At 36.7% G+C, this 14,899-nt stretch overlaps 1 protein-coding gene across 5 annotated transcripts in view; it reads right to left on the reverse strand.

Moving 5' to 3' along the window:
* Positions 1–14,899, reverse strand: part of LOC124794828 (signal transducer and activator of transcription 5B) — a 139,310-nt gene that overhangs the window by 14,332 nt on the left and 110,079 nt on the right. For 4 of the 5 annotated variants that reach the window (XM_047258493.1, XM_047258492.1, XM_047258491.1 and 1 more), the window contains one exon: positions 9,555–9,741. In XM_047258493.1, the coding sequence (XP_047114449.1) occupies positions 9,555–9,741 (187 nt within the window). Of the gene's footprint in view, positions 1–82; positions 5,289–9,554; positions 9,742–14,899 lie in introns of those variants that run through there. The other variant, XM_047258494.1, reaches the window with a different exon arrangement.

Raw genomic sequence — 14,899 nt, forward strand, 5'->3', positions numbered from 1 at the left:
AAGTAACTAATGTCAGAGAAAAACATTGAAACATATGACAGCAATTGACATTTATTAACATTTTATTTATAGTATACACTGAAATCACAAACATCACGAATGGAGACTTTACATTTTTGACTGGAAAAATTAAAAACATTCTGACGAATCAGTAACATCATATTAATAATATATTTATTACAAAAGTTTCAGTTAATAACTCTCAAGATATATCTGAAACCTGAAGTGTTAAAAAACTGAAAAGTATATAAAAAGATATGTTACATTTTGTCAAAGAGTCAGCCTTAAAGTCTGTTATGTAATAGCAACACACTGTAAAATTTGTCTCTGACAAGTCAGGCTCTGTAAATACTTTGCTGTTAATCATGGAGAATTTCAGGTTTTCTTCAATTGCATTTCCAGAGCCAAATACCTGAGGCATATCCATTACATTTATCTAACATTTCTACATAGTTAAGTCAACATGGATGGAATATTAATAGCACATTTCAAAAGTTACATTCATGAGTAATTCTGTAGAACACAATAATGGGAATCATTAAAAATAAGGTGATTATATATCTTAAAAATAAACAAATATGGAAGGTCCATCAATGCTGGGCAGAACATCGTTAACTGTACAGTTGTCACACTTCTACTAGAAATACATTCTGGGAAACTGTACAGCTCTTGGAGCATAGAGTTTTCATAAAATGTTTTGATATTAATAAAGACAGCACTGCGAGGATCTTACTTTAAAAATTAGTCTGCAATTCCACTTAACTATTTTAAGACTGTCCAGATACTAAAAATGCAGTGCTTAGTTCCTATGGGTTCTTGTTAAAGAATATCTAGATCATAATTAGAAAGTTTGACATGACTGTTTACAGGGAGCCATATAATAAAAAAAAAAATATGACCTGCACATGAAGTCAAAGGAAATGTTTCTGAGAATTTGGTTCACCTATTTCGAGAAAAATAATTCCTGCCATAATTTATATAACAAAAAGGGGAGGGGGTCCCTTTCCTACTATGCAAGTCCAACAGAGGGATCAACATCCAGTAGGTGTACAAGGTACGGAATGTTTTTCTGTAAGCTGCTACTCACACTATGAAACAGTGAGAGACATATTTCTTATCATATGCAACATAATTACACCAAACACTAATCACTGGTAAAATGGCCTTTCCATTTCTAGTTCTCTGTGGTTCTCTTATCTAAAAGCATCTAAACAAACATTTTTAAGTACCAATGACACACAAAAATCATCAGTGAAATAATTCATCTTATTACTTGCATATCTAGTCTCAATGCAAAGACTAATTAATAGCCCTATCTGTGGCAAAGCACTGCACATGTTAAAGGAATAATGTCCTATTATCAAGATCAACAAACTCAAAAAATGAAAGGGCTTTATTCATCACTCTGATGGGAGACATAAGTAATGATGAAACACGAGTATGATGAAACACGATTATGACGACGAGCAATGTAAGAATTTGTTGGAGAGCACAAATAAATGTGTACAGAGAAAGGAATCCTGAAGCAAATGAATTTAGGTTCACTACAACACACAAAATATAAGTTCTCCTGAAATACTCATTGTGTTTTTGCAATATGAATTCACAATTCCAATTACTCAATAATATATATTGTCTTCCCATATGCACTGCATCAACAAAGAGAAACTGAAAGCATGCAAACACTTATATGAAGGTCCAAAAAATCTTCATTTACTGATTACAATAAGTACATCCAATCAAAGGACAAAATTAAATCCATACTTCCATGATCTGAAATAAACAAAGTATATGTATCACACAAAGGAGCAATGACCGAGAGCAGCTTTGTAGATATGCTCCAAAATTACAATAAAAAAACTAGTTATGATCATAAGTTGATGCCACCTGAATGAGACATCATGTGGTCTTGCACAGCTTGTACAAATTGATTCTCCTTTCAGTTTCAATTGTGTGGTACCTACTTCAGCCACATCAGACAATAGTATCTCATATTAAGAAACCCACTTGTCCACTCAAAGAAATCTAATCCACTAATGGACTACTATTAACAATGTAAGTAACCAGTGTTTCAGGATACCAGCAGTTGCACCTGAAGAAATCACCTGAGATGTTAATGTTGTTACTATAGTGAATACAGTTTCTTCAACAACTTATCCAATTAGGATGTTCACCTCAACAGGCCATTAAACTTCATGTGGAATTTAACAATCTGTATGTTCATAGCATGTGTATCAAGCATTCTTAAAGTATCAGGAAAGCAGCAGCCAGTGCTTAAATCCCTGTGCAATTACTGCAAACTACATTATCCAGTGCTTAAATCCCTGTGCAATTACTGCAAACTACATTATAATTATACTGCATCATCACAGCATCATAGAAATAGGAAAAACTCAGCACAGGCAAGCATCATCACAGCATCATAGAAATAGGAAAAACTCAGCACAGGCAAATATACAGTCTTCAACTGTAATCTCAGAAACAACTTCATCAGAACTAAAAGCAGCTTATGAAAAGAAAACCAATGCTAACAAGTTATGAATATTGCATACATCTTGCACTCACTGGTCACCAGACTATTTATTTGTTGTCATGCACAAAGTACGAAGAAATATATTAGTTAGAAGGTAGCAAAACTTATACAGAGGGCAGAAAGCAAAGTTTCAAACTCTCTTCAAAAATTGCATTCAGTTTCCCATCACATTCCGAGGAGAACCTGGGTCTATTGGAAAGTTTCAATTAATGCATGATGAACCTTGTACAGCACTTTGAATACTGCAACTAAAGAGGCTAGAGAGAGAGAGAGAGAGAGAGAGAGAGAGAGAGAGAGAGAGAGAGAGGGAGGGAGGGAGTGTTCCAAACAAGGGCAAGGAAGAAGATGGTGTGTGTGTGTGTGTGTGTGTGTGTGTGTGTGGACAGAGTGGTAGGGTAGTGGAAGGCAACAAGTAAATTCACATGTAGCTTGATGGAGAGTAAAAGAACGGCTATTTCTGACACCATACATACATTAGATTACCGCTCAAGGAACCTAAATAATCGTGGAAATATTCATATATTCAATTATTCTTGTGGGAACAGTGACCTCTCCTATGTGGTTGTACTTCTTGACATACGAAAAAGAAAGTCTTTATTACATAATACAGCTGTTAGGTGCACGTGAGAATTGACAAGTTCACATTACATCGATGCAAAAGAATTTGATATTTAATTTGTGAAAATCATCAACTATATTAAACTAAGCATTAATTATTTACCTCCTCACACATAAAACACACCCCAGTTATTAAAGACAGTACACACATTCCTGCAAAGTTAGCTTTCTCAGAATTCAATTTGAAATAGAATATAAACACTGTCAATATTACTTTAAATGCTCCACAAATACTGATGTGATTAAAGTATTATTTTATTTTCTTTTAAAATTTTCAAAAATTTCATGAAAGACAAATATACCTAAGCTACACATCTTTCTTCTACTGCCATATATCATTCGATAAACATTATTATTATAAACAATATAATAATAAAAATTCTAAGTACAATACATGTTTTGCTCCCGCACTTACCCTGTTCTCTTTTTTTCTTTATTTCTGTTTTGCATCTTTTCTTTAATAAAATTTTGTTAAAACTTCTGAGGTATCACTGATACCTGACAAGTTACAACTATCAACTCACAACAAAACAACGCACATTAAACATTCTATAGTTACAAAAATATTTACACAATATAGAATAATGTTTATGAAAACATTACATCTTATAGACATACACAATGAGAAGACACTATGACAATAAAAAACAACTGTAACCATTTTATCAGTTCATTTCACACAACATGATTCAAACATCATGTATCAACAGGCATGATTACTTTTATATATATCTAGCAGATATGCCTACTCTTACCCTTTCAAATGTTGAAACAATACAAATTTTCAGTTTTTACAACATACTCCTGAAAGATTATGAAACCAAAACTATTCGTCTCTGATCCACAGCACTGAAAAATCAAACATGCAACTTCAAATATATCTCAAGCAGCACTACTCTGAACAACAAATCAGGTTTGATTCATGTTGTGCAAAATGGAAATAGGCAGAGAATGGGCATGATTTTATTTTTTTACTGACACAAACAATTAAATCTAACCTTTAAACATCACATCTGATACCAGTTCTGAATAATATTAAAGAGAGAAGGCCTCCTTAAAATTATTGCATACTATCACAACACATGACATATACTATTTCTCAGAGAGAGGAGTCATTTAACTCAAAAAAATCTGACATTTATGAAGATAATGTAATATGGTGGGAAATGGTAAAAAATGTTACTGCAACATATTTGGAGCAAATTCATAAAGAAAAACTGACAGAGGAAAATCTCTATGTTTCTTAATGGAATCAGAATGAACATTATTTTTGGACGGTGTGATAAACAGAAATGTAGGACAGGGTGATTCCCCATTTTGAGAACTGAGACAATTTCTACAGTGCTGAAAGAACTGCATTGTCCTACACTCTCTCAAAAAACAAGCCTACATCATGAGAACTGGACCGCTGTCTTGTAACAATAAAAAAAGTCTGTCCTCACAGCTATCAAAATTCCAGCCGCTGTCAACAAATTACTTCCCGATCGTTAATGACTCAATTGAAACAGCTGAAAAAAGGAATATTTCAAAACTGACCCAAAATTCTGGTGGCTGGTGAACACGTAGTATGAATACAAATGCAGAAAATTTAGGCTGGAAAATCATGCACAACATTTAACACAGTAAGTTTGATTACTTCTCAGTAATGACAATGTTTCATTAGTACATGTAAGTAGACAAAATATGTTCAAAAGTGGGTTGTTTACAAACATCAGTCCCCAGATTCATTTTAGGAACTTCTAATACAATATTAATACAGTAATAAGAGATCTTTTCAAACTGGGAATGAAAATTTAATGTCATAAAATGAATACACAAAGGCCTTTTTGAAAAATGAGGAAAAAAGGAAAAATGATACAAAAACTGATGACAAGATGCACATTTTACTACTCTACAAAATATTTTAATATAAAAGTTAAAATTTAAATGCAACAAAACAATTCAGATGCATAAAATGTCCAACTGCATCACCACTATGTCATGCTGCAGTTAATCCTAAAATAATTTACGGAATTCTCTTGGCGACACTTCAGTCTATGCCATTATACAATCACTCCTTGCCAGCTGCACTGTGTGTCTGATGTCATGGATGTAAAACTGGCAAACATCCTTTTATAAATCCATCACAGTATGTAAACTGGTGTTAAATAAAAAAGCAAAATATCAGAATGCTGCATTTGGAAAGCTTTCTGTAATTTATTTCATAACCAAATAGCTAACATCAGACACAGTAAAAACTGAATGATAAAAAAAGGCCCTGTAAAAAGCACAATGTTACAAAATGGAAGTATTATAGGGCAATGGAAAAAAGATAAAAACAACTCTAACCAAAGAATTTAACTATAAGTGAAAGAAAACACACAAATCAAAATTCTTGGCAGTTTAAAACTATGTAGTGTCCGTGCTCAACTCCAGGTATGTAAGAAATTCCAGCCATAACAAAGAAATTAGTAGATCAGTTCTGATAGTTGTCTAATATCTAATGACAAGAAATCTGAACAATAATTACCAAAATGTGTGGGTCCTTTTAGATGAAACATGATTTTCCCCACAACCCAGCATTTACTTGGGCCACAAAACTTTCAAAGATTGAACCAGCTATTGTTTTACTCTTTGCATGGTAATCAAAGAGAAATATTAGTTCTGTACCCGGCAGATGAAAAAAAATTAACTTTTTGGTGCAGTGCAATCAGCTTCCAATGGCTACTTTCATTGCTGTTTAACTTTTGGCAGAAATTGTAGACCCACAAAATCTTGATGACTTACATTGTTCCTACACCACCCACCCCATTTCAGAGATCTCCTTCTCATACTCTTTTGACCATAGGAAATTGTTGTGTAGAGCAACAAATGTAATGGAGATAAAAGAAAACATCCATTTGCAGTGTAGTTCAGCAGTGTGTGCAATCTCCAGTCATGAGCAGAAAAATGCACACACTGTTCAGACTGTCGACATACCTCATGGGGACATTTCTAGGTTACACCATGTGCATGTCATCACAGCACAGCAATAAGGACAGTCAGCAGCACAGCAACAGAGACAGTCAGCATGGGAAGCTCTCCACCAAGTTGGCGTACACTACATTGACATCATTTGAACAATGAATGCTACCATGAGAGACAAAACTCTGAAGCTAGTTGAAGATTGCTGTGGCCAGTAGCAGTGATGGACTGTAGGGGCTCTATTCAGCAATACATAATACTGTTTTTAATGTGTTCTTGTACTTGCACACAATTTATTAAAGTAACATGTAAGAACATTTTATTTCATTAATTTAAGCACTAGAAGAAGCTATACATTATGACTTTTTGACCTTTATCTGTCCAACATAATAAATATATAATAAGACAGTGGAATAACATGTTGTAGTAGACTTCCATTAGCTTCATTCAAACATTGAGGAAACACCACTGTTTACAAATAATAAGCCTAATGAAACTGGAATAAAACTTTCTAATTGTTACACTGTGGTATCGTGCACATATCAAACATGGCTCATCACTATTGAGGGTTATTTCAGGGTTTTGAAGTGTTGGAACTGAATCCTGAAATCTACTTTCCAGCTCTATAGCTAAAACTTTGATGATGGAATGATCTTTCTATATGATAATTTACAGGCATACCTCACCAATGCCATGCCTCCTGCAGCAATCAAATAATTGAGATGGCTTGTGGTAATTGCTGATAAGAACACATGCCACCTTCACACTGGATGGTCTCAGGAAGGTCAACACCAAGGAGTGGTACACATTTTAGCAGCAATGTGCTGACCACTTATGGACAGCACAACGAGAATGATTCAAGCATGTTGCAGTGCCCCTGGTGGAGCTAATTGGTATTCAGTGTTATCCTGCATTAGATTTTGATTTCACAAAAGTGCAAAGATGTGCACTTTTGGATAAACTGCCTTTATTTTGGTAACTCTTACATTTTTATTTCGCAATACAGTTATTCTGTGCTTATTCTTTCACTCTCTGCTGCCATTTAATCTAAGTTGACACATATTCATAGATAAGCAGGTGGCCCAAAAATGATTCAATAATGGACACATTACTTATATTATCAAACAATACACCACAATAAACTGAAACCAAAAATCCTATGATATCAACCCCATCCCAATGATATCAATTTATATCAATCCCATACCCGAGCCAAGAGAATAAAAATTTGCACCAGGCTCTCAAAATACATGGTTGTCTCTTCTACATATTGTTGAGTCTCAGTCTTGTACTACTAGTATCCTGAGCACAAACTGCAGCTGCCAAGGCTCAAGGCACCACAGTCAAACACTGATAGGTTTTCACAGATATCTGGAACCATATAGCCTACAATTATTCCCATATATGAAGGGAGGATGGTATAGGATTCATCCAGTGGACTCGGTGTTCAAAGTAACCCCACAGTTTTCATTGGTCTGTGGGGAATTTAGGGACCAGGTAAATACTTACTGAAAGATCAGATCCTTCAAACCGATGACAACAACCACACAATGAATGTGATTTCCAACTGTAGATATGTAACCATGTTGAACAAGACTGCATTCCACATGGATTAAAAGCCCTACACAATGACAAGAAAAGCGTCACACAGCGAGCAGTTCAGTGTCAACAACAGCTTCATTCAGTTTGTGCTCAACACTGCAGTAACGTGACACATAGAGACGTATAACACTTTGATAGAGTCAGGATAGTGGCTTTAGTTTCAGCATGTCAGACACAGCAAGATGTTGCTGATCAATTACATGTCACTCAATGTGGTGCATCTGAGGTGTGGTGAAAGTACAGAGAGATGGTAAATGTGAACGACATACCTCATAGTGGTCATCCTTGCATACAAGGACCAATGCAGGACCGTTTCCTCCAACTGTCGGCTTGCAGGCGCTCAACATCAACTGCCAGAAATATTGGAAATGACTTGTACCAGGCCATAGGGACTTGTATCTCAGACCAAACAGTGTTTAGTAGATTGCATCAGTGTGGTCTTCATTCCAGAAGACCTATGAGAAGTTTTGCACTCAACCAACGGAACCAACACAATTGAAGGACCTGGGCTCCTGCACATCAACATTGGACCATTGCAGAATGGAGTACTGTGATGTTTACTGATGAGACCAGGCCCAATTTGCAACCGGTTTGGAAGAGCATGACACGACACCAGGAATGTCAATATATTCAAGAAGTTCATCTGTTTGCAGGTGAATGAGTAATATTCTGGGCGGCAATAGTGATGGGATGGTGGACCCCTCTGATTCTCATCTATGGCAATTTGACTGTTCCCCAATAACTGTAAGAGGTCCTACAAATGACTGTATGGACCTACAGACTTGAAGTCAGTGACAACTTTATCCTAGTTGATGACAATGCAAGACCACACTGTATTCTAGCAGTGTCTCAAATATTCCAAGATGCAAAATCAAACAAACGCATGGGCTGGCACAACCGAGCATATTATGTTTATTTCGTTAATACGGTATAGTACAAACCTCAATGGGTGTGCTATAAGAAGTCACTGTAGTAAGCTCTACATATGATATTCCAAACTTTTGTTGAGGTGTGTCTTTTCAATTTCAGAGTGACATATAATACGAATGGTACAAGTAGTTATCCTCCAACGAGTAAACTGCAGTCTTGTTTCCGTAGTAATGTTCCATTATTCTTACTTCTTACTACTCATGCTGTGACATGGTGACAACTATGAAGTCGAAAAATATTATGAAGTTTAAGCGAAATATGCACAAAGATATTGTGTTTTATACTAGTACAACAGCAAATCACTGGAGATAGGCAAAGTGTCCCATTGTTGTGACAGCAGAAACATAAATACTCATCAAGAACTCAATGGTACTTGTTCATGTTCTGAGTTGAGAAAATAAATTTAGCAGGTCTACAGAGCTACACTAGTGTAGTCTGTTCAAAGACAAATTTTAGATCAAGTAACAGAAAATTTTTTTTTTTTATACAAATGTAACTTCTCAAGTAATCAGATGATCGTCCAAAGAGATACAATACACACAAACATGACTGCTGATACTTCCACAAAGAATGAGCAGGAATGAGGGCCAAAACAGATCAAGTGTACAATAGTGTGAAATTAAAATTATCAAGAAGAGAAAATTTATATACATTGCAAAATACAGCCAGGTAATAGCACAAAACACGGATTTCTGATTTTGGTTGGAAACACTATACCATAAAATTCCTATATGATGCAGTTCCATGCCTCTTTCTTGTTAACGAATAACAAACAACATTGAATGGACTATTGCAATCATGCATGTGCGTACCCATCCATCCATCCATCCATCCACACACACACACACACACACACACACACACACACACACACACACACACACACACACCTGAAATGTTTTACTATGCAACTGTTTTGTTTACTTACCTACTGACTGACTCACTGGTAGCGCTGGCAACTGATGGTGTATCTCGGGGGATGCTGGGGTCTGGAGAATGTGGGTACATCTGTGGTGTTGCTGGGTAGCTGCCTACAGAACCAGGTCCACCCCAACCAGGGACATGAGTCACCAACAGAGGTTTCACATATCCATTAATTGACTGTTGTTGGTTCTCTGCAAGCAGACGTTGGTTTTACATAATTCCACATTCATCCATTTACAGCACTACTTTATTTCTAATTCTATGGAAGTCACTTTTCAATGATATTGTACTGCATTCCATTCAGCTATTAAAAAATTCTTCCCATGAACATTTTCACAATTTTAACTGCTATCCAATATACAGAGGAGGGATACAACAGCAACAGAAAAGTAGTGTTGTCAATTTTCCTACCAGAACTACACAGGAAAGCAGTACAGTAATAAACATTTTTGTAAGTGCATACTTAATCAATGATATAAATGTTAACCAGTAGTGAATGCCATCTCTAACCATGATGCACAAGTGGTCAAACTAAATAACTTACCTCACAGTAATGAAGTGGTGTCATGGTAAACAGTGTAATTAATGAATAATAAACAGAATGTTTCACTGTCGCATTACCGGAAGTTGACACGAGGAATGTATAAAATGCAACAGATGTCAACCTCAAATTTAATGTATTTGCATTTGGATTTCTAGTAATCTTGAATACCTTACTTCCCAGGACAATAATGCAGTACAGGATTAATAAGATATTTATACACATATCATAAATTAAAGTACCATGCAGCAGTTTCTGTCTGTGTGTTGAGGCAAATCTCAGGAATATCTCTAAGGATTTTGGTATGGTTTTCACTAATAGATAGATTCATGAGGAAAGTTTGTGTACATTATTGTTGCCCACAACAACACACAAATCACTCAGCTACAGAGTTTAGTGCTACCCATGGGAAGCCAGGATGGGTCACTAGCCAAAATATATGTGCAACATAAAGAGAACTGTGTGAAATGGGCAGGACAAACAAAGAAGTAGGGCCAATTCCATTTTAAAGGAAAAGTTGTGCTGCCTTAAGGAAAGTGATTACAAAATAAAAAAAATATGCATAATGTCTGAAATTAATGATTCAGGTAACTAAATTAAATCTATATGGCAAATAGTTAAAAGGAAAACTGAGAAATCAGTTAAGGAATGTAAGATTAAGAAAATAGTCAAATGAAATATGATAGCAGTCAGGTAGCCAACATATTTCACAATAACTTCCTGGAAGTAGCTCAGACGATTGGCACAGACAATTCATGGGATAAAGCAATACAACACATGCAGGATGCAATCTAATATACATGCTCTGCCTAATAAATTAATAATGTAATTAACTTACTTAAAACTAAAAACCAAGAATTAATAATATCTCATAGCACTAAAATCCAGTTGTTTGGAATGTATTCAGTCACACATGCAATACACAGTTATCATGGACGCTATTTCCAGACAGACTGAAGATATCAGACCTATTTATAAGAAAAGAAGTAAGAACAGATATTAATAAATACCAACTGGTACTACCACTTACCTCCTCCTCACAAGTATTGGGAAAGATAATGTATGTGAGAATCACAGTGCACCTTTCTCAATGAAAGAGAAACTTAGTTTCAATTTTTCGGAGCCAGTGGCTCCTGCCAGGAGAAAGGTTGACAGGAAAGAAGAGGGATGAAGGAAAAGGAATGGCGAGTTTTAGGAAATGAGGAGAATTCAGGAAAATCGCACAGAACCTTGGGTCAAAGTAGACTTACTGTATGGGAAGAGAAGGAAGTTTCTCCTGACACAGGGTTCCATGTGACTTTCCTGAACTCTCCTGATTTCCTAACCAGCCCCCCTTTTCCTTCATCCCACTTTCTTCCCCTTCAACCCTACTGCCAGAAGAAGGAGCCACTGGCTCTGTAAGCTTGCATGTTTCTTTAGCCTTTGTATGTGTTCCCTCCAGCTGCTGTGCTTGGTGAGTAGATTTTTATCTATCCAATTACATCATATTTTCAAAAAATGAATATTTTTGTTTAGTCACAGTTTAGATTTCAAATGCTATTCTTCAGTTCACAAATCAGATCACACAAAATGTAAGTGACAAAATTTTGCCAGTTGATGTTTTCTGTGACTTATCAGAGCATTTGATTGTTCACAATAGTCTCCTAAAGAAGCTCAAATATTATGATATCAGAGGTTTTATTGGTAACTCGTTTTCACTCTACCTAATTAAATGGATGAAGAGTGGCACATTAAAAAATCCAACGAGGATACAAAATAAAATAGCGTTTTCAGAATGGGGAATAATACCCACAAGAGGGTTCACTGTTGTTTTTGTTACATATAAATGATCCAACATCATATATCCACAAAGCAATGTAGTTCTTTTTGTTGACAATTTAATTATTGTAAACCAAATCTAATGGAGAAACTTCAACACTTGAAAACATTAAGAATATTTTACTGAAAACTAATTAGTTTCTCAGCAAATGCACTGTCACTGAAGCCTGATAAAACAAAATACACACAACTGAGTACTGCACAAAGCCTCCCCCACAACTAGAAATAATACATCCGAATACTTCAATATGGTGCATGACACACGGAAACACATAATAGATGACAGTTAACACTACAGTCAAAGAAGCTTAAGCAAATCCCTGGTAACTGGCAGTGCTGCTGCCACCTTTCAGGTGAGAAGCTCAAACAACTGCAGGTGAACAGATTAGTTGTCTATAGAGCTGCAACAACACTGAGTCATTGCCATAGAGATGTTTACAAAATCGCTTTACATGACTGGTTGCAATACACACAGGAAGCTGTTGAGTCCAGCCTACTGCAATTTTCAAGGATCAGCATGTGCCAACTCTACTGCAATTTTTGAACTCTTGCTCTTTTTCTAGTAAGAGTACACACATTCACACACACTGATCAATATTGCCACTACCATGAGTATGTTCATTTTGGTGTCTGTGTGGTTGTGTGAAAAAATGCATGTACTGTTACTCGAAAAAAAGCAAGAGCTCACAAGCTAGTGTTAGCTGTCATCTATTAGTTTCTGTGTTATTTTATGTAATTTTTGATCCACAAATTTTCCATTATTGTTATTCTCAAGTGTTTATATTGATATGAACCTGAAATGGATATCACATGTTATGGAACTTTTCAAAGTTTCAGCTCTGTAAGTTTTGCATCATGAATAATATTAGATTTTGGAGACGAAAATGTCAAAAAAGTTACCTACTTTTCTATTTTCATTCACTAATCTCTTATGACATCATATTCTGGGGTAATTTGACAGACAGGGAAAAAAGTTTGTTGCCAAGCAGCAAGTATTAAGGATAATACACTGACCAGTCAGAACATTATAACCACCAACCTACTTTCAGCATAAACCTGTCCAGGCAACAGCAGTGCAATCTGGTGAGGAATGACTGTTAGTCACACATAAGCACAGTGCATGCAGTATCAGTGAGCATTCTGTCCACCTGTAGAATGGGGAAAGTGCGTAACTCATCTGAGTTTGACGGAGGGCAGATTGTGATGGCCTGGAGGCCGGGCACGAGCATTTCGGAAACTGCAGGACTTGTTACGTGTTTGAGGACTGCCATGGTGAGTGTCTTCAACACATGGTGAAACCAACATGAAATCACATCCAGACATCATAGGGTCGGGCGGTCACCCCTCACTACAGATGTCAGACGTAGTAGGCTGGACAGACTGATAAAACAGCACAGACAGTGAACAGCAGTGGAACTAAAACAGACTTTAATGCCAGGCAGAATACAAGTGTGTCTGAAAACACAGGGCACTGAACACTCCTGAAGATGGGCCTCTGCAGCCGACGGCCCATGCATGTGCCAATGTTAACACAATGACATCAGCAACTACAACTGAAATGGGCATATGAGTATCGGCAATAGACGTTCCTGCAGTGGTAGTGTGCTGCATGGTCTCATGAATCCCAATACCTTCTTCACCTTGCTGATGGGAGGGCACGAATCTGTCATCTTCCAGGTGAACAGCTCCTTGACATCTGTACTGAAGGACAGAAATAAGTTGTCAGAGGCTCCATTATGCTCTGGGGAACATTACATGTGTATCTATGGGTCCAGTGGAGTTCGTGCAAGGCACCATGATGGCCAAGGAGTATCGTACATTTGTTGCAGACTATGTATACCCCTTTGGGATGATCAAGTTTCCCAATGGCAGTGGCATTTTTCAACAAGATAATGCACCATGTCACAAGATCAGGAGTGTGATGGAGTGGTTCAAGGAACACAGTGGCAAATCAATTGAACATATCTGGGATGCAATGGAACATGGCATCAGAGTGCATTGCCCCCACCCGAATTTACGGGAATTAGGTGACGTGTGTGCTGATGTGGCACCAATTCCCTCCAGCGACCTACCAATGATTCATTATTTCCCTGCCATGACGTGTCGCCGCTGTTATCTGTATTCACTCTAGAGTCTCTTGTCAACAGCTCCTTAAACAGGTAGCCTCATTGTACAGTTATTCCCTTATGAAATTTGTTGTCAACACTCAATCACAGGTTGAAAACAATGGACATAGTCTTATAATACTTGCAAGAGAAATGGCTCATCCTATCCATTACTTAGCCTTAGTGTGGAACAGAAAGGAGTGACAATATAATGTAACTGGACAGGTAAAAAAAATCTACTCACCAAGTGGCAGCAGGAGGGCTTACATACAGAACAGTTTCACTCATGCCAGCTTTTGGAGCCAGTGGCTTCTTCTTCTGGCAGAAGAGTTGAAGAGAAAGGTAGAGGGGTAAAGGAAAATGACTGGAAGGTTTAGGAAAAGGGGTGCTGTTCGGAAAAGCCAACCAGAACCCCGAGTCAGGGGAGACCTAATAAACAGTACCCCTTTTCCTAAACCTCTCCAGTCCTTTTCCTTCGCCCCTCTTCCTTCCCCTTCAACTCTTCTGCCAGAAGGAGGCACTGGCTCCGGAAGCTTGCACAAATTAAACCTTTTTGTGTGTATGTATTCTACTGCCGCTGCTTGGTGAGTAGATATTTTATCTATCCAGTTACATTATATTATCAATAATTGATTATTTTCATTGTTATATAAAGGAGTGAGGTATTCAGCCACAAAAATCTTTGACCACCAACCTAGTGATGTACAGAATTTAATAGATACTAAAATTAACTTAAAACCGAACAGGAATCACATTTGCTTCAAGTCTCCTTCCACTCCAAAATGAATTGCACAAAGCTATTGTAAATCATTAATTGTTAATAACAAAATAAGGATACACCATAATTTAAGACAAACATGTAATGCTACCATAATTGTCACTAGG

The sequence above is a fragment of the Schistocerca piceifrons genome, chromosome 4 (genome assembly GCF_021461385.2).
Source record: "Schistocerca piceifrons isolate TAMUIC-IGC-003096 chromosome 4, iqSchPice1.1, whole genome shotgun sequence".
Taxonomy (NCBI): Eukaryota; Metazoa; Arthropoda; class Insecta; order Orthoptera; family Acrididae; genus Schistocerca; species Schistocerca piceifrons.